Here is a 25246-nt window from a genome sequence, read left to right as displayed (position 1 = left end):
AGATAGATAGATAGATACATTTCACTATTAGGATAAGAATTTATACTGTATCAAGCTGATAATAGAAAAATAGATAGATAGATAGATAGATAGATAGATAGATAGATAGATAGACAGACAGATAGATAATAAGAAGAGGATGCTAGGGGCCAGCCACTCAGCCACACAGCCAGGCACAGAGTAAGAGTGAAAATAAGATACACAGATGTAAGAAAAGGAAAAGGCCCAGAGGCAAAAGGTAGAGGAGATAACTTAAGTTAAAAAAATAAAATAAGATAAAATAAGTTGACAAGAAACAGTCCAAGCTAAGGCTGGCCTCTGTGTGTGATTTCTTTGGGAGTTGGGTTGCGCATCCCCACCCCCCCACACACACACAAAAGAGCAAAACAACCAACAACACAAGACCACTGCTCCCCACAGTGCCCCTCCCTTTGGGGGCCCTTTCTTTCAAACCACCACACTCCTTTATGTCTCTCCCAGGTCTTCAGCAGCACTGAATGAAACGCGTGCAGTACAGGAACTCAAATAGCGGCTCTATGTATGGGTAAAAAGGAAACATCTATTCCAAACTGCCAAGGTGCTCAGGGAAGCAGAGAGAAGGGATTGTGGGGAGAGGGGGTGTCCAAGGCTTTAAGGGAAACAGGTACTTGGGAGGAGGGGAGTCTGCAAGCTGGGGTGAAGAACTTTGAAGTCTATAATAGAGTTTGATATGCCAATAGGCACCGCAGGTATGTGTTAATGGAAGAGCCAGAGCTTCCTTTTGCTGGAGATAGAAATAAGGAGACTGCTTCCTTTTACAGGTAGAAGCTATTTCCCCAACTTCCTGATGGGGTCCTGGCTTTTTGTCTAAATGCCAGACTTTGGGAAAGGGGATTTCTTGGGCCCAGACACTCTGTAGATGATATCTTCATGAATTCATCTGGAGCACACCAACAGAGAGCATAGAGTTTTTATTTGGAATGTACAGAGAACTAGGTTCCCAACCAACCGAAAACCTAAAACAGATTTCCCCACCTTGTTTTAACCTACCTAACTGTTGGGCCCCATAAGGCCCGGGTGTGAGGCCCAGCGTAACTTCCCGAGCCTAGCTCGAGTATGGTGACCTGTCTTCGGTCATGCCTTCCGCATCGCAGATGAGTGACTCAGCTCTACCCGACCTAGAATCGCCTCTGCCTAGTAACTGCTGAGACAGCATCATCTCATTGGCCAGTTATCCTCACCCCATCCCACCCCCAGCACCCCAACCTATATAAGTCCACTCCTGATGCAATAAAAGGAGTTCTTGCTTTGACAAGACTCCTGGCCCAGTGTGCTTCTCTCCGGTGGAATGGGGAGGTCTGGGCCGTGGACACTCACCATAAGCTCAGCCCCATGGAGAGACCGGCTGGACCGGTCCTGCCTCCGCCCTACCTGTAGGTCAGCCCAACACCTGATGGTTCCACCAATGTGGAAATGTGTCTTGACTGATGACCTTCATTTTGTTCTGTTACTATAAGAGCTTCATGAAAATACTTTCACATTGGAACATGGAATATGGGTGACCTAAATCTGTGTTCCCTGCCCATGGCCACTCATTTGGCTCCCGGGGAAATTATCCTGTTATGCCCAGATCTCAGAGACCCCCCCAAAAGACCACCATAGAGACCGAATCCCAAATGTAAAAGTAAAGAGTATTATCTTCACGCTCTGAGCTTGGTCTCTCTGTCTGTTGGACACAGCGGTGAGAGCAGAGATTTTATCATAGCAGAGGTTGGGGTGAGGGGATTTCCAGGGTTCAGGACCCTGATTGGCTAATTGTCTAGGGGTATCTGTAAAACAAAAATAGGTGTGTGCTAGACTCAAGGACAATGGGCACCTTATCTAATGGTTGGAATGTTTGGGATGTCAGATACTTCCCCATCCCTGGGTGGTATCAGCTTAAGGATTTTCCTGGATCTGGGTGTTGTCTGCCAATAAGCCTGTCACAGAAGCTGTGTCTAGGCCCCTAGGCCTGTCCTGGCAGCTGGGTGGTTAAGCTGTTTTGGGGCCCCTCCACCTTTTTTTTTTTTTTTTTTGGTTTTTCGAGACAGGGTTTCTCTGTGTAGTTTTGCGCCTCTACTTTCCTGGGACTCACTTGGTTGCCCAGGCTGGCCTCGAACTCGCAGAGATCCGCCTGGCTCTGCCTCCCGAGTGCTGGGATTAAAGGCGTGCGCCACCACCGCCCGGCCTCCATCTTTTATCTCCTTTGAAGTAAGAGTTGTTTTTGTATCAACACTATACCTTTCCCCGCAAAGCAGAGGATAATTAGTGACTATTGCCAGGACTTAGTAATAGAGGCACCACAGCTACTGAATAAATTTGGAAACCCATGATGCGAATGTGTAATGGGACAAACACCCAAAAATAAGCTAGAAATACTGCTGTTATATTATAATGGAAACACACTGCTTTACAAAATGCTACATACGTTTCCAAAAGAGAACTTGGTAAATATGTCCTCCCAATGTTTTCAGATCAACCTCACCGTCAGCTGCATCTGGAAAAATTATCATCTAGCTCAGAATTCTCATCCTGTGGGTCTCCACCCCTTTGGGGGTTGCATATCAGATATTTACATTACCATTCATAACAGTAGCAAAATTACAGTTATGAAGTAGCAAATAATTTTATAGTGGGGAGGGGGGACGTCACCACAACATGAACTGTATTAAAGTGCTGCAGCGTTAGGAAGGCTGAGAACCACTGCTCTAGCTGGAAAGAGATGACGGATTAGAGGAACCCACCTCTCCCCAGTGTACTTCAGCAGGAACCAAGCATTGTTGGAACGCTATTAAATGATGAAAGCCGCTGCTTATTAAATAATCCTCTCTGTGCTTATTTTTCCTTTGAATAAACTGACAGCTCTTGGTCAATTCCCTAGTGCACTGGATGTTTCGAACATAGGCTTTATCAAGCTAAGGAGCCAGGCAAATTGCCCCAAGGTCCTCAGGCTGCAGAGAACACTCCACAGATCCCTTGAAAAAAACGGCACACAACAGCTGCCTGCTGCCAAAGCTCAGCTCTGGCTCCTGAAGGTGCTACCCCAGCCACAGTTGACTCAGTTTACACTGGGCCTCTCCCCTTCCAAGTCTCAGTGCACTCTAGATGACCTCTAAGCCATTTTCCGCTGGAGAGCCGTGTTACTTCTCCCAGCAGCCCAGCAGAAAGCCTGAGATTAGAGCCAACACAGTGCCCAGCTGAATGAAAGACTACCAGTTTGGTGCAAGCATTGACCTGCATTTGCGTGAAAGCTGCCTTGAAGGCAGGACAGTGGTGGCGCACGCCTTGAACCCCAGCACTCAGGAGGCAGAGCCAGGCAGATCTCTGTGAGTTCGAGGCCAGCCTGGTCTACAGAGCAAGCTCCCCAACAGGCACCAAAACTACACAGAGAAACCCTGTCTCAAAAAATCAAGAAAAAAAAAAAGCTGCCTTGAATAGTGGACAGTCCTTCTTTTTTCATAAAAGATTGCCATGATTAATGTAGACCTCCTTGTGAAGGGTTCACAACACGCCCCCCACGGTCACATATACCAGGCGGACACTTCTGCCTAGCCAATTCCAGTCAGGATAGCTATTTCTGGGTCAAAGCGTCTCTCGTAACCAGGATACAAGGCGTCTCCCGTGACCAGGATCCGTGACGTTACATGACCACGTAAGCGCGCAACGTGACCATGCGATCTACGCACACGCGTGGAGTAGTGACGTGACCTGGCCACGCCCCCAGCCGGTTTTAAAGTGGAGCGCCATGCTTCCCAGTTCCTCTTCTTTCACACACGTGTCTCTCTCACAGGCCTGCGCACTCTATCCCTTTATCTCTAATAAACTCTATAAGCGGATTCTGTCGTGTTTCGTGACATTTCCTTGCAGGGTAAGAACACAACGCAGCTAAATAACTAACACCTTGCCATACTCTTTCTGCCTATATAAACTGACTATTCAGCTTATTTGGGAAGCCAGACAGGAGCCATAGGAGCCGTGGCTCAGCAGTTTAGAGTACTTGTTCTTGCAGAGGACCTGGGTTCAATTCCCAGCACCCACATGGTGGTGGCTCACAATCTCCTGTAACTCATAATTCTAATTGCAGGAGATCTGATGCCTTCTTCTGATGGCCATGATAACCAGGCATGCATGTGGTATACATACAGACAAAACATTTACACACACATATCTAATTTACCTGTTCCCAGTCAGTGTAGGGTGGACTTATGATTCTGGTGATCTGGTTCGGTGGCTGGGCGGCCCCTTTTGTGTTCTCAGGTTTTGTTTTGCTCACCAACGCTTACAAGTTGTTGGGTTTTTCAGGATCGGCAGCTGGGCCCTGGGTTGGCCTCGGGCAGAATGTGACTTTACTTCTTAAACAGGGCCCAAGAAAGCCAGGCGGCGGAGGTGCATTGAAACTCAAGGGAGTGAGCAGGAAAGATGTAGATTTTCTTTCTTTCCTTTTTTGAGAGAGCCACCATGTAGACCAGGCTGGCCTCCATCTCAGAGATCTACTTGCCTCTCCCATGAACTGGGAATAAAGGCATGTGCCACCACACCCAGCCAAAAGTACATTTCTCCTAAGTGTGAGAGCTCCAACAAAGGAATAGTGCCTCTTTGTCCAGTCCAGTGGTCTTTTATGTGTCTTTTAAGAGGGAATCCTGTTATTTTTCAGCATATTGCAGAATTAACCTGCAAAGTCCACCCACTCTATGCTTGCCTCTTTAGCCCCCAACCTAAGGGATGGATGGATCCAGAGTCAGAAACATAATTGACCTTGGGCCCCACCCTTATTGCCTAAAGGGAGATTAACTCAGATTTTCCCTTAGTTTTATCTTCTGCAACCCAATGCCTCTCTTCCCATGAAACCATTTTGAGCTATGGCTACAACCATAACACTTATTTTTTCCCAAAGCCTTTGAAAATTAATTCAGGGCCATGTGCTCCATTTTAGCCTTTTTTTTTTTTTTTTTTTTTTTTTTTTTTTGGTTTTTCGAGACAGGGTTTCACTGTGTAGCTTTGCACCTTTCCTGGAACTCACTTGGTAGCCCAGGCTGGCCTCGAACTCCCAAAGATCCACCTGCCTCTGCCTCCCGAGTGCTGGGATTAAAAGCGTGCGCCACCACCGCCCGGCTCATTTTAGCCTTTAATTGTCTGCAAATCAACTTAAAAAACAAACCAGCTGGGAGATGGTGGTGCAAGCCTTTAATCCCTGCACTCGGGAGGCAGAAGCAGGTGGATCTCTGAGTTCCAAGCCAGACTGAGCTACAGAGTGAGTTCCAGGAAAGGCTCACAAAGCTACACAGAGAAACCCTGTCTCAAAACAACAAAATCAAACCAAAAAACAACCCTTTCAGAGCCATGCACAGTAGCCAACACCAGTAATTTCAGCAGAATTATAAATTGGAGTTGGAGGGCAGCCTAGGATTACATCGGGAAATTCTGTGCATGGTGGCAGGAAGAGATAGGATTGACCCAAATACAAGGCTTGTCTGGGCTACATAGTTAGATTGAGAGACCCTGGCTCAAAAAGTCGAGAACAAAGCCCCTTTGGAAAACGTCATTAGTTCCAGGCACTCCAAATCGCACGTACATATTTCCTTTGGTGGACATTATTTTCACAACTGCGACTAGTTGAATAAGAGTTTGTTGAATCTACATTTTCAAGCCCATTTCATGAAACACCAGAGAAGAAACCTGACTAAGCTGTTTCTCCAGCTTTCTAGGAAAGGTCCCTGGGCAACCACGGGAGAGCCAATGAAATGCCTTGGGTGGGAGTGCGGAAATGAGGTGAGCTTCTGGGGGTGAGGCGCGGGAATGGTGCGCCCCGCCCACTGGAGCAATGGTGGCAGGCAGCTGCACGGTAGGCGAGAGGAGAGCAGGGGGGTGGGCGTGGCCTGTTTTCGGTAAACACTGACCTATGCCGGGAAGGGAGGAAATGAGGCAAACACTTTGCGTGAGCTTGTTAAGATGCTTGTTGATGTGTATTACTTATCACAAAAGGCTAGATGCCGCTTCCTTCAGAATACGATCTTCTTTTGTACACATACTGCATTTCCACATCTTAAGCTTCCTTTGTAATCCCCCGCCTCCTAGCTAGACAGAAACGAGAGCAGGGGCCAAGCTTTAAAGCCATCATAATTTCAACCCTCTACACGGAAAACTACAAGTCCCAAGATGCAATGTCACGTGGGACCAAACCCTACCCATGCCTTCGTAAGAAACTACACATCCCAGAATGCACCTCTGTCCGCACGGGTTCCGTTCATAGCAGAAATTGGACCAGGAGGGCGTTGCATTCTGGGAATCCAGAAGCCCTGGCTTCTCATTGGTTGGGATTTGCTAACGCTATCCCTTAAATTGGACTGTATTACCGAAGGTAAGGGTTAGAACAACAACGCGCTTCCTACGGACGCAAGTTGTTTGCAGAGCGTGTCTTCGCCTTGCCAGGTACCGATCTCCCGCGCGTTGCAGAAAGCGGCTGTGACGCGACGGAAGTAATTCCTTCCCGTGCCCCGGAACCCACGGGGGTAGGCCGCTGGGGGTTGGGGGGGCGGCCCTGAATAGGGTCTGTGGCGGTACGTGGGGACACGGCGCGGTGGCTGCGGGACTGGCTGGTGAGTGTCGGGCTGGGGTGGGAGCGGAGCTCCGATTTCGCGTGGAGAGCTAGGGCCGCTGGGGCTGGGCGCCGTGGCCATCCCTCTGCTCACCCCTTCCCGTCTGGGCGGGGAAGGAACGGAAGCTCCGAGCCTCCCCGGCCTCCCGAGCTCCTGGTTTGGGGGGAGGGGAGAGACTCTGGCGGGACCGTAACTAGATCAGCTCGGTGGGTTTGGAAGGAGGAGGCCCGACCGGAGGTGGGGGCGAGCTGGGCCTTTTCCAGGCGCAGCACGGGGAGGGTGGAGTTAAGAGCATGGCAGCCCGGTCGCTTTTCCTTTTTGCCTTCCTCCGGTGCACTTAGATGTGTTTTACTGTTGCAATGAGTCGCTAGTCGCAGGGGAGAGCCCTAGACCCTTTCAGCTGTAGGACCCGGAAAAAAAAAAAGTTCATGCTCTGGGCAACTTGGGCCTGACTGGGTGGGTTGGGGCATTTGTGCACCCATCTGCCTCTCAGTTTTATCTGGAAGGAAGTATTTAGTGCCAAATACAGCGCCTCTTTAATTTTTCTTAAGGATCTGAAATTTCTAGTTTTGTGAGCACGGAAATTGTGTCATTTAGTGCAAGCATCTCTACTCTGCACTTTCCAGTGTAGAAAGCCATCGAAATAGTTTTACAACTTCGTTCAAACTGCCAGATTTGTTTTTTAATCCCCCAATTGCATTTTATTTTCTGTTAAATGACCCAAGATGATAAATACCTGGTCTCATTTACGTTATAATATAATTCATGTTATTGAGTCGTTGAAGTTCACAAGTATCCTAGGAATACAGTGATGAGGAAAATGGCTGTATTTTTTCCCATCGATATTTGTTATTTATTGGTGGTAATGATTTGAGACTCTTACCACTTGGCGGGTGTGGGGGCAGAGCCTCACAGGGTACTCTAGACTGGTACAGAAGCCTGTCTGTAAACCTGAGGGGTCTCAGATCCACTTTTGCTTCCAAAGTATTGGTATTAGAGGTGTGGGCCACCAAGCTTGCTCCCCTCTTTTTAACCTGATGGGATGGAATTAACCTTGCACCTCAGCTGCCCTGAGTCAGCACTGTGGAGTGCAACGACTCTGTCCTCATCCCCCTATTTAATTTATAAAGGCTTCTCATCTTAAGTATGACATTTCTCTAATAACTGCCAGGCTAGGACTGTATCTTGATATAGCATGTTTGCCTAATATACAAAAGGCCCTGGCTTGGTTCTCCAGCACCACACACAAAAAAATGTTGGTTTATTCCCTCAGTGCCATTTTAAAAAATACACAAATATCCATTTCCTTTTTTGGGGGGGAATGAGCCCCCACACCACCCCCGCAGGATTTTGGAGACAGGGTTTCTCTTTGTAGCGTTGGTGCTTATTTATCCTGGATCTTGCTCTGTAGACCAGGCTGGCCTTGAACTTATAGAGATCTGCCTGACTCTGCCTCCCAAGTGCTGGGATTAAAGGCTGGTGCCACCACCCCCTGGCCCTCTTAACTGTTTAGCCCTTGCTTAGCTGCATGGCTACCTGCCTCTGCATCCCAATTACTGGGATTAAAGGTGTATACCACCACACCCAGCTTATATTTATTTCAAATGGAAAGAATCTGTTATTATTAATACTGCGATGTGAATAGTCAGATAGATATTCCTATATATTAAGTTTTTAAAATTGTGCAGATCTTAAGAAATGCTTGAGGAAAAGTTGAAGTTTTGGGTGGGGTGGGGTTAGGGGAGGGGTGGGGGTGTCAGATTGGAAGGTAAGCAGCAAAGTCTTTAAATGTATGCTTGGATGTGTTAATACCGGTCAGATGCTTTACTGCTCCTCTCTTAAGTAAAACTAGACAAAGACATCCAATACTGGAAAATCTACACATACACAAATATATACATATGCAGTTTTAGGTAATAAGTTTGAAAAACAATAGGGATAGGTGTGATGTCAGAAACTTGTAAACTTTTAATCAAAGCATTCAGGAGACTGAGGCAGAGGATTGATAGGAGTTCCACACCAGCCTGGACTATGTAGTGAAGCCCTGTTGATCTTCCCTCTATTAAAAAAAAAAAAAAAGTAAATAGAGCAAGATCAGGGGTCAGGGAAGCACCCTCAGGACTTGATGTTTGACCTACAGGCCTAAGTAATGAGGGAGAGTTAAAGGAAAAGAACTTCAGGCAGCAGTCTGAAATGCAAATGCAAAGACCTTGAAGTGTGAGAGAACTTGACCTAGTCAAGAAATACCAGGGAGCAGGCAGTGGTGGCTTTAATCCCAGCACTTGGGGAGGCAGAGAGGCTGGCTGATCTCAGTGAGTTCAAGGCCAGCCAATCTACAGCCAGGACTGTTATACAGAGAAACCTTGTCTCAAACAACAACAAAAAAGTTTGGAACATATTGAAGGAAAAGTAAGAAAACGAGATAAGGATGGCTAGCCAGGGAGTGTATAATACAGACCTTAAAGCTCTTCTGTATTTGTGCAGAAAGATGAATCTAATGTGTTCCTGAGATGACAAGGTGGAGAATAGACCAGCTAGAGGAAAGTGTGGAAGCTCCCCCCTACCCCCCAGGACAAGGGTTCTCTTTGTAATCCTGGCTGTCTGTGGACTAGGCCGGCCTTGAATTCAGATCCACCTATCTCTGCTTGGGATTCCTGGGATTAAAGGTGTGCACCACCACACCTGGGTGTGGTAGCTTTTTTAGATAGTTAATTTAAAATACAACTAGCTTGAACTGGGGATGTAGAGTTGAAATAGGTGGAAAGTCATCTGATTTGAAATGTAACTGGGGGCTCAGAGGTTAAGAGCACTGGCTGCTTTTCCAAAGGTCCTGAGTTCAATTCCCAGCAACCACATGGTAGCTCACAATCTATAATGAGATTTAGTGCCCTCTTCTGATTTGCAGGCAGAACATTGTATACATAATAAATAGATCTTTAAAAAAAAGAAAGAAAAAGAAATATAATTGGAAGCCAAATAGCTCTTGTCTTTTATTCCTAATACAGAAAAAAAAAAATCTTTTTGCCCTCACCAATCTTGTGAACAGTAGTGCCATTTACTGAAGTTGGGAAGACTGAAAGGGAGTATTGGTTTCTTTCTGATGGGTGTATAAGGGATTCTTTAGGGGAGTTAGTTGGTAACTCATTAAGACAGTGAAGATATGCATAGAACACCAGGAAGGGTGGCACACGCCTTTAATCCCAGAGGTGGATCTTGAGTTTGAGGACAGCTTGCTCTACAGAGCTAGTATGTGTAGAAGGAAATTGGATGTTTCTGACTGGGGCTCAGAATAGGTGTAGAGCTAGGAAGGTAATATGGGAATGGTATTTATGGGTGATATTTAAATACTTGGGTTGGAGGACATCAGATAGATGGTGTTAGACTGGTCAAGGAAAGCAGATAAAATTAGATATTGGTTCTTTTGTCACGTGTTGGAATTTTAGGCCTGTGCTACCCTACCTTGTCTGATTATGAGCCTCTTCAAAGCCTCTCACACCTTTCATCCCAGTGGAGATAGGACCTCTTGAGTACCAGGAAAGCCTGTCTCAACCAAAAGGGGGCGGGGTTCTTGAGAAGAACAGTGATAGAAAAGTTAAGATGTGGATGAAGGGGCTGGAGTGGCAGAATGCTGGCAGCTTTTCCAGAGGATCAGTGAGGGTTTGATTTCTAGAGCCATCACCGCAGCACATGCCTTTAATCCCAGCACTCACAGTGCAAATAGCACTTGCGTCTGTTCCCAGCAAGTACAGTGTATTGGACTGAAGAGAAGCTCCTGTTTTACTTAGTTTCAAGTACTGAGTTGAACTAGATATGCCCCGTTTGTGTAGGAAGCACAGTTCTTTTGTTCTGAGCTACCTCACTGTAGGGGAGGCAGAGGCACACGGATCTCTGAGTTCAAGGCCAGCCTGGTCTATAGACAAGATCCAGGACAGGCTCCAAAAAACTACACAAAGAAACTTGTCTCAAAAAGCCAAACAAACAAATAAATAAATAAAGGCATGTTCCACTACCGCCTGTTCACATGTATCTTAAAAATCCAAAGAAAGACTATTTCTAAATTCTGCTTCTGTGAAGTTTTCCAGGAACACAGAGGCACATTGATGAATTATGGTTACTGTCTGACCCTTACAGTAGAGAGGTGGCTGCCCCCTGCAGTACAGGATAGTGTAAGGACAAGGAGGGGACAGTGAAGTGCTGGTTATTTGTTCACAACTTACCAAATATTGTATATAAATTCTTGAGGATTCTTTTTAAATTTATAAGTGTGTGTGTGTAGGTAGGTCAGAGGGCATTCCCCACCCCCTAGAGATAGAGTTCCAGATGCTTGTGAGCCAACCAATCCAGGTTCTGAGAATCAGACTCAGGTCCTCTGCAAGAGCAGGATATGTTAATTGCTGAGCCGCTTCTCCAGCTCTGTCGGAACTACCTTTTCTAATGTATTTAATTATAATTAGACTCTTACATGCTGCTATGTAAGTGCTAGAGATCAAGTCTCCTCCAGTCCCAATGCCTTTTCTTGACCCGTGTCGTTGTTCTGTTTGATAAATAAGACCGGTATTCCCTGACCTTGAAACACAGCACAGCCTTCTTTCCCCGTCCTCATTCCCTCCTGCCCTACTCTTCAGTTCCCCAGAGAACTCCATCTCACACATTGTTCTGGTTTGGTTTTCTGGTACGCTCGCACCTCCACATCCCTTTTTGGTGGGGATGGTGTAGTTGTGGTTGAGACAGTCTTGCCCTGTAGTTCTAGTTAGCCTAATAACTCAGAGTGATCTTGACAGACCTTGAGCTCTTGGTTCAGCTTCCACCTCAAAAGCTAGGATTTCACTTGTTCCCCCTTGAGGCCCTCCCGTTTTTCCAGTGAGATTAGAATCATTGTTCTGTCTCTGGTACCCAGGACAGCACTTGGCATAGTACTCCTTAGTATAGTGTTTGTGAGGGGAGTGAATTTCTAAACTGGTTTTCAACAACACTCAGTCACTCTTGTGTACCTGTGTACCTCAAAGAATTGGTCACTTTCCTTGGATCACTCTGACCTTTCAATTTGGTAAAATACCTCTTATCAATCACGGATCAAACACTGTGCCTGTTCATGTAACACATCTTCTGTTCAAGATTTGTAGCTACCCACTTAATTTCTTTGGAATGGTTGGTTACTCTTTGGGTAACATCTGCTTATCAAAAGGACTTGAAATGGTTTTATTGACAGTGTGTCTGGTATTCTTGTTGATGATGATAGTTTGGTGTGCTTTTTGGTCTACTGAGACTGGGTTGGCCTCAAACTCAGGATTCTCTTGCCTTAACATGCTGAGTTCTGGGACTACAGGTGTATACCACCACACCCAGCTTTGACTAAAAGTTAAGACTGAGTGAATTAAATGTAAGAGCATTTATTGTTACAGAATTGTATTAGTTTTCTAAAAGGTAGAAGTCCAGTTAGTTACATAGTGACTGTAGCTATTCAAACAGATTTTTTTTCTGAATGTGAGTTCCTGGATGTGAGTTTCTCACTTAATTGTATGTCATATTTTATAAACATCTACTTACGAATTAAGTGGGGACTTTGAGGCTAGAGAGATAGTTTAGTGGTTAAGAATACTGGCTGCTCCCCCCCACACACACACACACTAATTTTTTATTTTATTTTAAAATGACTATAGATGTTAATTGTGCAGAGCAGATCTGTGTACCCTTCACCCAGGTGTCCCCAATGATAACAAGTTGTGTAATTATAATACAATATCAAAAACCCAGGAAACTCTCCATACAATCTATGCAGCTTTTAAAGGCATACGTGTGTTGTGTGTATAGAATTCTACACAGTTGGTCTGGAGAGATGGCTCAGAGGTTATAAGAGCACTGGTTGCTCTTCCAGAGGACCTAGGTTCAATTCCCCAGCAAAGGACCAGCACTTCCATGGTGCTGGGGATCTAGAATTCCAGGGGATCTAGAACTCAGGTGCCAGGCATTCATGTGGTATTTATACATACATGCAGGGAAAACACTCACATACATACAATCTAAAGTTACTTTTTAAAGAGAAGCTTTTAAAATAACGTCGATGGTGGTAGGGCTTCTCCACTACTTTAAGTCTGTAGAGAAATCTTTTTTCCCAGAGGCCTTCCCAGATGAGACTTTGCATGGTTGCTTAGCTACTGCTGGTTAAATAAACAACCTAGGTGTTCTACTATGGAGATTATCTAGATAGAAGAGTTGACACTCGAAGTTCCTGTACTTCAAGACTTTCTAACATGTTTTTTTTTTCTTTCATTTTTAAAAACAATGTTTACAAAAGAATATAAACAGGAAATATAATGGTTTTAGTGAATGCCTTTTATTACAAAGTGATATGAAGTATGGTTTTTAAAATTTTAGAGAACTGTTAGAGAATTACAGCATCAACTTGTAGAAGTAGAAAATTAATTCACCTGGAGATTTTTTGTTTGTTTGTTTTAATAATTATGAGCAAGTTAAAGCTGGACATGGTGGCCCATGCTTTTCATCCCAGTACTTGGAAGCAGAGGCAAGCAGATCTGAGTTCTAGGCCTTCCTGATCGAGCTACACAGAGAAACCTTGTAGGTGGTAGGGAGCTGTGGCCAAGTTGAATAATGGAGGGAGGGAATAAGAATTGTAAAGTCACCAGGTGGTGGTGGTGGTGGTGGTGGTGGTGGTGGTGGTGGTGCACGCCTTTAATTCAGCACTCAGGAGGCAGAGGCAGGCGGATCTCTGTGAGTTCGAGGCCAGCCTGATCTAAAGTGAGTTCCAGAAAAGGCGCAAAGCTACACAGAGGAACCCTGTCCCAAAAAACAAAAAAAAAAAAAAAAAAAGAAAGAAAGAAAGTAAGGTCAACTCTACTAGGCTTTGAACCCTAAATTGTGTCCTAATCTCTAGAGGAATAATACTCTTGTGGTAGATTTATTTTTAAAGAAAACAATGTACCTGAAAGGTAGTTACTACAGTGATCACCAGTAAGTAAGCCCATAAGTTATTGTTTATATTATCTTTTACTCTGCTTTTTTATTAGGCATGGTACAAATTATTGGGAAAAAATGCTTTTGTGGGAATCATTTTATTTTTTAAATTATGATTTTTTTTTTAAGATTTATTTATTTATGATGTAAACAGAAGAGGGTGCCAGATCTCATTACAAATGGTTGTAAGCCACCATGTCGGTGCTGGGAATTGAACTCAGGACCTCTGGAAGAGCAGTCAGTGCTCTTAACCTCTGAGCCATCTCTCCAGCCCCTTAAATTATGATTTCTGAAGTTAGGAGCTAGAAAGATGGCTAGTGCTTTTTTTCCTGAGGATTTGAGTTAGATTCCCAGTACCCCTATGGCAGCTCACAAGTAAGTTCAGTTCCAGGGGATCTAATACCCTCTCTGGTCTCCAAGGACACCAGTAGATGCCGGCAAAACACCTGTACACAGAAAGTAAAAATAAATGATAATATCCTTTATGTGTGCAGGTGTTTTGTTTGTGGAGGTCAAAAGTGGGTGTTGGATCCCCTGTTACTAGAGGTACAGTTGTAAGGCACCATGTGGGTGCTGAGAATCACCCTGACTCTTGGAATAGCAGCAAGTGCTCCTCACTGTTGAACCATATCTCCAGCACCCCACCCCCAGGCTTTTTTGTTTGGTTTGGTTTTTTGTTTCTAGACAGGGTTTCTCTGTAGCCTTGGCTGTCCTGGAACTGGCTCTGTACATTGGGCTGGCCTCTAACTCAGAGATCTGCCTGCCTCTGCCTCCCAAGTGCTGAGATCAAAGGTGTGTGCCATCACTGCCTGGCCCAAGTTTTTAATATTTAACCTTTCATTGTTAATTCAGAACTTTATACCCTGTGTGTAGAAGGGATGGAGGAGTAAAATGCAGATATGCACAGTTGTGTAATTAGCAAACAAGCCTTACCTTCCTGTCATGGAAGGTACTTCATGTCATTGGCTATGTTATATAAACAAGCATTTGCTAGGTGTCTACACAGGATAGTTTTCTGCACTCCCCCTTCATTGACTTAAAGGAAGGCACATGGAATACTAGTGTCAGAAGTTGACATGACTTCAGTGTCCATTATTAAGCATGATTGAAATGTTAAGGCGGAAGTCAGTCTTGTGCCTGATTCTGTGTCAAGTTCATTCTGTTGTCAAGGCCTAAAAAAAGCCCGCCCAGTAAGCTGAAAGTGGCTAGAGGCTCAGTGTCAGCTGTTTAATGTAGCTGTAGGTATAGCATGAATAAAAGAATTTGGAGGCCACCTTCTAGAAACCAAGGGAAAACAGTTGGTTTTCTGATGACAACAGGATCCACAGTTTTCTTCAGATACTTGGCAGGGAAAGGAGTGATTTAGAATATTTCAGTACAGTTTTTGATCCTTTGGTTTGGGTTGTTTGTGTTTGTGGTTTATGTGTGCGTTGCGTCTTTTTTTTTTTTTTTGTCCGAGACAGGGTTTCTCTGTGTAGCTTTGCACCTTTCCTGGGACTCACTTGGTAGTCCAGGCTGACCTCAAACTCACAGAGATCTGCCTGCCTCTGCCTCCCGAGTGCTGGGATTAAAGGTGTGCGCCACCACTGTCTTTGTTCTTGACATGCCCTTCAGCAGCAGCACCACCGGCTGTGCTGGGGTGGAAGGCAGGACCTTGCTTGCACGTACAAGGCCTCTGCCACACCTAAATCTCTACACATGCTGGGGTTGTTTGGTTTTCTAGATTTGAAAGTTTCCCCTCTAGACCAGCCTTGCCTGTAGACTAGCAATCCTCCTGCTACTGTGCCTGGCTCTCAGCTGCTTTTATATATATATATTTGAAGCTGATTCCGTGGGCTCTCCTGCCACCCCAGTAGGTAGACTTGGCCCCTCCTAGTACAGCTTTGTACATTTACACTAGCATTAGCCGTAGTGCTTGCCTGGACAGCCAGTTCATAGTGGTTATTTTAAAGTCATCTTTCTGAAGTTGAGAGGCTCCAGCTGCCCAAGTTCACAAAGCGTCTTGGTGCCTCCTATTGAACGATAGTTTGTTGGAATCATAACTTATTCCATAAGGAAGGAGAATCCTGAAATTATTAGCACCAAGAACACAGTGAATAGTAATGTGTGGAAAATACATATGCAACATTAATCTTTGTGTGTTTTTGTTACACTTTCAGGAAACTACTAAAGTTCCTGTGGGATCAAGTAGAATTTTATAAGAACATAATGGGTAAGTTAACAGAGGTAATTTTGTGTATCCATTTGTGAGAGCTGATTTTTCCTCTCAACTAAAGGCACTGCACCTACACGTGGCCTGTTGCACAAATGAGCACCCATACACTATATACACCAAGCAGGTGGCCTTTAAAGTCATTGAATGAAAATCAGAAAATGGCTAAAGTGAAATTAATGTTTACATGAACAGTTTGTTACTCTGTCTGAAAGGTAGCAATACACAAAATCAATACTGTGTCAACTAAAATTTGTAGTGTTTTGTAAGTACTTAATAATAAGACTTTTACACTGGGCAGCGGTGGCACATGCCTTTAATCCCAGCACTCCCGGGAGGCAGAGGCAGGCGGATCTCCGAGTTCCAGCCCAGCCTGGTCTACAGAGTGAATTCTGGGACAGCCAGGGCTACACAGAGCAATCATGTAAAATGAGACTTTTAACAACAGATATGCAGAATGTTAAGTTTTGTGTTTATTTCCTGGCCCTATGACCGGATAATACCTGTAAAAAAACTTGGGAGAGAAAGGTGGTATTGCTCCCATTTTCCATTTCCAGTGTTGGATTCTTAACAAGGAGTGTGTGTGCTAAGACAGAGCTGCTCAGCTGGTCCGCAGGAAGTGGAAGGACCAGTGGAGCTCCCAAGTGCCTTGGCCTGTTAGAGCCTGCCTTCCACAGTACTGCACCTCCGGTACTCCACTGGGTTCAGTGGTTAATTAAGCTCTTAGAGCAGAGCCCCTTGAGCCAGCCAGGTTAGCACTCTACAGACACTCTAAAAGGGGGGTCTCACCAGGCCAGGTTAGCACTCTACAGACACGCTGAAAGGGAGGTCTCACCAGGCAGGCAATACTCAGTCCAGTCAAGTTGATCAGAAGCAGGCATCACAGCATGCAAAATAATAGAACTCACTCTGTAGACCAGGCTGGCCTCAAATAGTCTAGTTTAGAAATTGAACTTACATCTTTGAGTTACTGTAAAAATTACAAGAGTTATACAGTGTCGTAGCTTCGTCGGGGGCTGGAGATAAGTGGGTAAAGGGCTAGGTTTGCCAGCATCAGGACCCGAATTTGAATCCAGGCACAGTAGCATACAGTGCTCCTGCAGCAAGAAGGGAGGCAGAGACAGAGAATCTTAGGAAGCTTGCAGACCAGCTACCATGAAGAGTGCAGTGATGAACAACAGAAATACCCTGTCTCAAAATGAAAGGCGAGGGCCAACAGCTAAGGTTGTCCTCAGACCTCCACAAATGTCCTGTGGCGTGCGCATATCCATACACTTAAACAATATACACATCATACTGTTTGTACATTTGTGGGCGATTGTCAACATCTACTGTGTTTATAGATTGCACAGTATTGCAGGTACTGATTATTTACTCTGTTCACATTTCCCAGAAAATTTGATATTGTTCTTCAGAGCAGGTTTATTTATTTTTTTAATCCAAGTTTAAGCAAATGTCATTTATTACATTGACTTGTGTCTTTAGTGTCTTTTAATAGTTACCTATTTTTTCAGGAGAGAAGCACTTTCATCATGCTTATTTTGAGAGCTAGCTACTTGTTTTAAAGACTAAAATTTGTATTGTTTCTATGGGTTTATATTCACATGAGACATCTTTGACAGCAGTGGTGGTTTTAAAACTAACCTTCATTTTAGGGATTTCTTTGAGTTAACAGTGTGGATGTGTGCAGCTGAACAGAACAATCATCTTCACTCTTCTACTCCATAGGGTTTCCTAAATTCTTAGGATAAGATTTAAGATGCTGTTTCTGGGTTCTGTTGCTGTGACGAGACACAATGACCATGGCAACTCTTAAAAAGGAAAGCATCTAATTGGGGCTGGCTTAGGATTCAGAAGTTTAGTCCATTGTCATCATGGCAGGAAGCATGGCAGCATGCAGGCAGACATGGTGCTGGAGAAGGTGTTGAGAGTTCTACATCCTGATCTGCAGGCAACAGGAAGAGACTGAGCCACTAAGCTTGGCTTGAGCTTCTGAGGCTTCAAAGCTACCTTCCCCACCCTCCAGTGACACATTTCCTCCAACAAGGCCACACCTCCTAATAGTGCCACTACCTATGGGCCTAGGAGGGCCATTTTATTAAAACCACAGATGCTTTCATATATTGGTAACAATAAAAGTAATTGAAAGATATGTGAGAAAAGCCAGGCGGTGGTAGCGCACGCCTTTAATCCTAGCAGTCGGGAGGCAGAGCCAGGAGGATCTCTGTGAGTTCGAGGCCAGCCTGGGCTATCAAGTGAGCTCCAGGAAAGGCACAAAGTTACACAGAGAAACCCTGTCTCGGAAAACCAAAAAAAGACCTTGGTATTTAAAAGTATATATCCCAATTATTATTAATTGTTATTTGTTTATTTTATCCTGAGCAGAACACTAGTGAAGGCAGCACAGTGACAACAGTCAGTGGTGTCTGCACACACTCACCTCTAATTTGATTTTTTTTCTCCCCTTTTTCCCATGCTTAGTAGTCAAACCCAGGGCATCACATATGCTAAGAATGTACTCTACTACTAAGCATAGTCCCTAGTTCCCGCACAACCTGGGTTTTGTTTTGTTTGTCGTTTTTGTTTGTTTGTTTTCGGAAACAGTTTCTCTGTAGTGTCCTGGCTGTCCTGGAGCTCGCTCCGTAGACCAGGCTGACCTCAAACTCAGATCTCCCTGCCTCTGTCTCCCAAGTGCTGTGATTAAAGGCATGCGCCATTACCGCCCAGCTCAACCTATTTATTTTTAGTGCATTGTATAATTAAAATTTATTGTACTGCTTTATTTCAGATGGAGAGGAGAAATCCTATGGTGGCTGTGAAGGCCCTGATGCCATGTATGTCAAATTAATATCTTCTGATGGGCATGAATTTATTGTAAAAAGAGAACATGCGTTAACATCAGGAACAATAAAGGCCATGTTGAGTGGACCAGGTAGGTAATAGTGTTTTTTCCTTCATATGGCCTTTTAATGTTTAATAAATGTTTTTCCTGTTAGATGCACACAGCATTTGAAGGAGGAGAAAGCAGTTGCAGTGGTAGATGCCGCTGTCCCAGCTTCTTGAGAGGTTGAGGTTCTAGTTTTAGGCCAGCCTGGGCACCATAGTTGAGACACTGTCTTCTTAAAACCAAAGAAGGAATGGGGATATAAAGTAGATATAAAAATGACAAAAGGTAGACTACTGAATGTATTATGAAAGAAGAGAGAAGATGGATATGATAAGATAAAAAGGGAGATTATGGAATCTACTTTTAAAAAGGAACTGCTTGTTTTAAATAAGATAAGTATTGAAAATTTTTTGGTCTGAGTTTATCAGATGTTACTGGACTGGACATTGTTAATATATATAATGGAGTTTTTTGTCTGGATCAGTCAAATGTTAATGGACTAGACATTGTTAATGTAATCTTGACTGTATATTGCATATACTTATTGAAGATAGTTTTTCTTGTATTAGTTATAAGCTTTTTTAATTTTAGACAAAAAGAGAGGAAATGTGGTGGTATTGTGTTCCCCAAAATATTGTGTACTTTAATAAATTTAATAAAATTCAAGGTGGTGCACGCCTTGAATCCCAGCACTTGGGAGGCAGAGGCAGGCGGATCTCTGTGAGTTCGAGGCCAGCCTGGGCTACCAAGTGAGTTCCAGGAAAGGCGCAAAGCTACACAGAGAAACCCTGTCTCGAAAAACCAAAAAAAAAAAATAAAGTAGCCGCAAGAATATCGACGTGAGTTAGGATGTCCATGTAATTCACATAAAAAGCCAGGTACCTGTAAAAGAGGAAGAACGCAGACAGTCAACTCTGGCCTCTAAATACACACACACACACGTGCAGGAGTGGGGCGAGAAGAAGGAGGAAGCTCCCACCATTGCATGATTACATTATTGAGAAAAATCAGTTATTTCTGTGCAAGTTTGAGTAAGATCCTAATTATTCTTTTGCAATAGGAAACCTGTGTAGTTTTCTACATTAGTTTGTGGTTGTCATATACTGTTGTAATTAAAAGTTTATTCCTAGAATTTAGCCCCCCCGCCCCCCCCCCCCATGCACCTCCAGTTTTGTTTGGAGTCAAGATCTTAATTCTATAGCCCACATTGCCAAGCTGGCTTCAGAATCAACGGCTGCCCTTCCCCTCACCTTCCCTGTGCTGGGATTGTAGGCCTAACCACCACTCCTGGCTCTGACCATTAGCATTCTTTTTTCCTTTGAGTAGATATTATTCTCCAGCTTCTAAAACAGTTCAAATAATACAATTATTACTTCTTTTTTAAAAAAAAAAAAAAAAGATTTATTTATTTATTATGTACACAGTTTCCGTCTGCACACTACAGAAAGTGCCACTACCAAAGAGGGCACCAGATCTCATTGCAGATGGTTGTGAGCCACCATGTGGTTGCTGGGAATTGAACTCTGGAAGAGCAGCCAGTGCTCTTAACCTCTGAGCCATCGCTCCAGCCACAATTATTACTTCTACAGTATGAACAACCATCACAAATATATAGTTCCAAAAAATCCCCCAAAAAGGAAACGCTATGCTCTTTGAGCTTTATCTGTACCCAGTCTGCTTTCTGTTCTCCCTGTTCTGGAATCCATGCAGTATTTGACCTTCTGTGTCTTTCTACATATCATAATTCAAAGTAGAATCAAGTGGTAGGGGAGCCACCTAGTACTGTTCTGTCAGGATATGCTATATTGGGTTTCAACTTTTGTGTCTACCTTTTAGCTACCATAAACGGTGCTCTTGTTGTAGACACAAGTATATATAAGTGGCTGTTTAAAACACCAGCTTTTGCTTTGTGGGACTGTTTGATCATATGATTGTTTATGATGTTTTCTGTCTCTGTTGGGGTAGGATCAATTTACATTTTTTCTTGTTTTGTATTTTTGTTTGTTTGTTCTTCGAGACAGGGTTTCTCTGTAGCTTTGGAGCCTATCCTGGAACTCACTCTGTAGACCAGGCTGGCCTTGTACTCACAGAGATGCACCTCAGCCTCCTGTGTCCTGGGATTAAAAACATGCACCACCACCGCCCAGCTCGTTTTACTTATTTTTATTGACAACACATTAGTCTTCCAATTTATGAAACACCCTGACTGGGTTTATCCTTTTTTCCTTACTGTGTTTATGTATATATGTGGGTATGTATGTATTTGTATGAGTTGATGCGTGAGCTCGTGGAGCCAGAAGAGAGCATCGAATGCCTTAGGACCAGTCACAGGTGCTTGTGCCAAGCGGGTGCTGGGAACCAAGCCCAGATTTCTGCGAGAGCAGTGAGCTCGTAACTGCTGAGCCGTCCGTCTCCGGCCCATTATTAGCTCTTCTGACTACGAAGCAACTTCAGTATAGATTTTATTTGTATTTACTTAGCAACTGCTGATTTTGAACACCAATTCAAACTGCCAGCCTCAGATCAACCCTCCTGCCCCAGGCCTCTTAAGTGTTGAAGTTGCCACTACATCAAGCCTTCAGATGCTACTGTGTCCATGAGTTTTGTTTTTGTGTCTGTTTTTTGAGAGAGGGTTTCTCTGTGTAGCTTTGGAACCTGTCCCTGGAACTCTGTAGAGGAGGCTGGAACTCAGTCCACCTGCCTCTTCCTCCCGAGGGCTGGGATTAAACACCACCTGGCTTGTGTTAAAGATTTTTAAATTTTAAAGTGTTATATCTACTAAGAAATCAGGTAGATAATCTGGTGCTAATCACAGTCGATCTTTAAACATTTATTAATTTACTGCCTAACCAAGTGCTGCGTACCACATGGTTTAGGTACAGAACTTTATTTTTCCTACAGTTCTGAAGTGTTAAACTTGAACGAATTGGCAGTATTGCCTATTTTCTGTACTTGCCTTTGAATAATGGGCTCTGTCTTAGAGTTCTCTGTGTGTCCAGTCTCTTCTGATGAGAATGCCAGTCGCACTGCATTCCTGTCCTAGAGACCTTGTCTAACAGAATGTAGCTGAAAGACCCTACCTTTAAGTGCAATCAGTTGGAGCTAAGATTCCCCTGAGAAGAAGAAGAGGCACTGTGCAGCCCCTAACATACATAACTTTTGTTTTGCAGGGCAGTTTGCTGAGAATGAAACCAATGAAGTCAATTTCAGAGAGATCCCTTCGCACGTGCTATCGAAAGTATGCATGTATTTTACCTACAAGGTCCGCTACACTAACAGCTCCACCGAGATTCCTGAATTCCCGATTGCACCTGAAATTGCACTGGAGCTGCTGATGGCTGCGAACTTCCTAGATTGTTAAATAGAATAAATTATAATAAACTGTTCATTTTTTCAGTATTTAATACCTGTAGTTCAGTTAGTCATTTTTCCACATATAGCATGTTGCCTGTATGAAATTGAACTCTAAAGTTAATTGCTGAGCAGATTCCTTCTGTCATTTGCATAGCAGAGTTGAAATTTGTTTGCTACATCAACAAATTGAGGACGTTCACAAGCCAAGAAATAAACAAATAATGCCAGTTTGTAGGTGGTTTGCTTTCTCCTTTATAAGTAATATAGCAAATCCTGGAATGTAAGCATAAATGAACATATTCTACAGGTAAATACAGGGGCTAAGTATTTTAAGTATTTTTATGTTTTTAGTGTTTTTTTAAGAACCAGTTCTGATCTTACAGCAACTGAGCATTGCTAGAGTTATGCAAATAATTACATGAAAAAACATGTTTATAACTTAGCCAAACCTTGATTTTTGTAACTCAGAATAAGAGTTGAACTTTCTTATGTGTTTTTTGATAAACTGCAATATTGTTTAATTGCATCTTGTGTTTTGTTTATTGCTACAATTTAAGAACTTTATTTAAAAACAATTTTGGAAGATTATCAGGTACAACTTTATTCCAAAATAGTAACTGTTTGAACTTTAGCCATCTAGTCAAGTAAATGATGATTTACGAGTCCCTGTGCATTGTGCGTTTTGAACAGTCCAAAGCATGATTTCCACTGCCCTCCCAGGCTCCCTTGCATTCTCATTCTTCATGGTCTCTCGGGATTCCACTTGTATGTGTTGAAATGTGTCCTGCAACACTTCCTGAACTGATCTAAACTTAGAATCTGGGTGTTCTGAGCTCTTCTAGTCTTCCTGCATTATTGGAATGCTGTAAAATAGAAATGAGGGAGGTGGGGGGAACCCTGTAGTGCGTTAGACAACTCCCCTCTGCTAGTATATGTTCCATTCGATATAGTAAAGCTGTAGGTCTTCTGAAGTCACCTCATGACGCAGTCACTCAGCCTTTATACTGAGCTGACGAAACACCAGGAAATCGAGGAGTCACTGAAGTGAGTGTGATGGACAAGCTGTCACTGAGGTTTGTCGTTGCAAGCCTTCACTTTCTTCCTAGGACTGCTATATTACCGGTCAGTTTTCCTGGAAGCTTCGGAAATCATAAAAGCAACCTTTGCTCTTAAAAACCTGCACATTGTGCTCTCTAGCATATTGACAATAGGTTACATGTAAATTGGTTATTTTTAGTAATGTTTCAAGGCATACTGGCATGTAGTTACAGATGTAAACTGAAAGCACAGGGTTGTTTTCTGGGCTGGGGTATTTAGAACTCAGTGGTAGGGCTGCCATGACAAGGCTCTCCAATCAATCTCTACATGGGTTTGCTCTTTGTATCAGGTTGCTGCAATCAAAGGCCAAAAGATGGATTTCAGGGGGCAATAGCTAGAAATAAAATTTAGCGTGGGGCAGTATTTGTGGGTTACTCTGTCTGTTAGGTCCAGAAATAACCTTAACTTCAGGGCATCAAAATTGCAACACACTAGGCCAATTTGTATATGGTGCAGCAAATGGTTCTTTGTGTTAATAAAGACTGTGTTGATTGAAAAGGAATGATGAACACTTGTTTACTCTTTTAGCTTTGTCTCCTAGACACAGAAGACTAAACTCTTTTAGGACTTTACTGCTGTGTGATTCAATTGTTTGGTTCAATTTAAGGTAGTTTTATATAGCATCAAGATGTAAACTTTCCCATATTTTTTCTGTGTAGAAAATAATACTGTAAAGTTATATTTTGATTTATTTATCCTGGAGCTTGGAGGTGTAGGTTAGTGAGCCAACACTTGCCTGACAATCAAGGCCCCTCAATTTGTCCCCAGCACTGAAAATTTTTTTTTGCATCAGTTGGGTTATGGTTTTTAAGTTCTATTTTTTTGTAGTTATCAATTTACTTTATAGGTTCTTATTGACATTATATGAGATTAATATGCATTCAGCTCAGTAAGTTTCACATAGATGAACAAGGTTTGAATACATCCGCATTTAGCAGTGCTAACGTGAACATTACGGGGCTGGAGAGGGCTCATACATACACCATGCAGGTCACAACTGCCTGCAGCATCAGGATTCCAACATCCTCAGCTGTCCTCTGTGTCACGTCACCTGCACACACGTGGTACAAGGAGGCACGCAAAAAACATTGAAGTTGTCCTGTTGGTTTTATTTGATCATATTTGTGTTAAAATTGTGTCTTCCTATTAGTCTAAAACTATTTTGATATAGCACCTACCTGAGAGTTTAGAAGTCTATCTTGTGTTGATGCATGCAACCTTGGGCAAATCCATGGTTTTCCACTATTATTTTACACCTTTGTTGGGGGGGTGTTGGAGGGGCATGTCAAACACAGGCTTGAGTATGTGTGTGTGTGCTTTTTTTTTTTTTTAAATGATGTATACAGTGTTCTGCCTGCATGTACATCTGCATGCCAGAAAAGGGTACAAGGTCTAATTTTAGATGGTTGTGGGTCATCATGTGGTTGCTGGGAATTGGACTTAGGACTTGGGGAGGAGCAACCAGTGCTTTTAACCTCTGAGCCATCTCTCCAGCCCAGTGTGTGTTCCTTTTAGAATATATTAATTTTATGTGCATGAGTGTGCTGCTTGCTTGTATGTATGTGCACTATGTGTGTGCCTGGCGCCTAAGTTCTGAAGAGGATGTCAGAGCCCCTGGAACTGAAGTTGGAACCACAGTGTGGGTGCTGGGAATGGAAGTGGGATCTTCTTCAGGAGCATCCCATGCTCCTTATCACTGAGCTGTCTTTCCAGCCCAAATGTGCGTTGTATGACTAAGATATCTATACCACCAGCCTCGTTTTTTTCTTACAGGAAACAGGCTCTAGGTTCTCCAGGCTATCTTGACACTAAGTCATTAGCTCTGCCTCAAGCCTTCTAAGTAGCTGAGACTGTAGGTGGACAGCACTGTGCCGGGCCCTGCAACCTTGTCTCTAGTGAGGGAGACTGTACAGTTAGTACCCCAAGGTTATAACATAATAGGTAACAAGAATTGTGAACTAGACAGGGAATATTACTGTTGATATTGGTGGGACTTCTGTTGTTACTTTCCCTTAGTTAGGTATTAAATGTTACATATTGATACTGTATAGTGCTGTAGTTTTTTGTTTTGTAGTGGTGGAGATTGAACTCAGGACTTAGAGCAAGGTC

General features: G+C 43.5%; 1 protein-coding gene across 4 annotated transcripts; it reads left to right on the top strand.

The window, feature by feature from the left end:
• Positions 1 to 5839: 5839 nt before the first annotated feature.
• Positions 5840 to 23639, top strand: Eloc (elongin C). Of its 4 annotated transcripts, none has more exons than XM_037206430.1 (4): positions 5840 to 5860; positions 15746 to 15798; positions 18587 to 18730; positions 21856 to 23639. In XM_037206430.1, exons 2-4 carry the CDS (start codon positions 15795 to 15797, stop codon positions 22044 to 22046), a joined length of 339 nt encoding a protein of 112 aa, XP_037062325.1. In that variant the 5' UTR covers positions 5840 to 5860; positions 15746 to 15794; the 3' UTR covers positions 22047 to 23639. The 4 variants fall into 4 exon arrangements, with proteins under 4 accessions (XP_037062325.1, XP_028720467.1, XP_028720466.1 ...); XM_028864634.2 differs by lacking the exon at positions 5840 to 5860 and adding an exon at positions 6247 to 6376; XM_028864633.2 differs by lacking the exon at positions 5840 to 5860 and adding an exon at positions 6270 to 6447.
• The last annotated feature ends 1607 nt before the right edge of the window (positions 23640 to 25246 follow it).

This window comes from Peromyscus leucopus, chromosome 5, assembly GCF_004664715.2.
Source record: "Peromyscus leucopus breed LL Stock chromosome 5, UCI_PerLeu_2.1, whole genome shotgun sequence".
In the NCBI taxonomy this organism is placed as follows: Eukaryota; Metazoa; Chordata; class Mammalia; order Rodentia; family Cricetidae; genus Peromyscus; species Peromyscus leucopus.
This window is presented reverse-complemented; position numbering and strand designations above follow the sequence as displayed.

Bases quoted from the DNA above. Each gene is read 5' to 3' on its own strand.
- Eloc (XM_037206430.1), top strand. The intron at 18,731-21,855 runs GTAGGTAATAGT...TTTGTTTTGCAG, and splicing joins GGCCATGTTGAGTGGACCAG to GGCAGTTTGCTGAGAATGAA.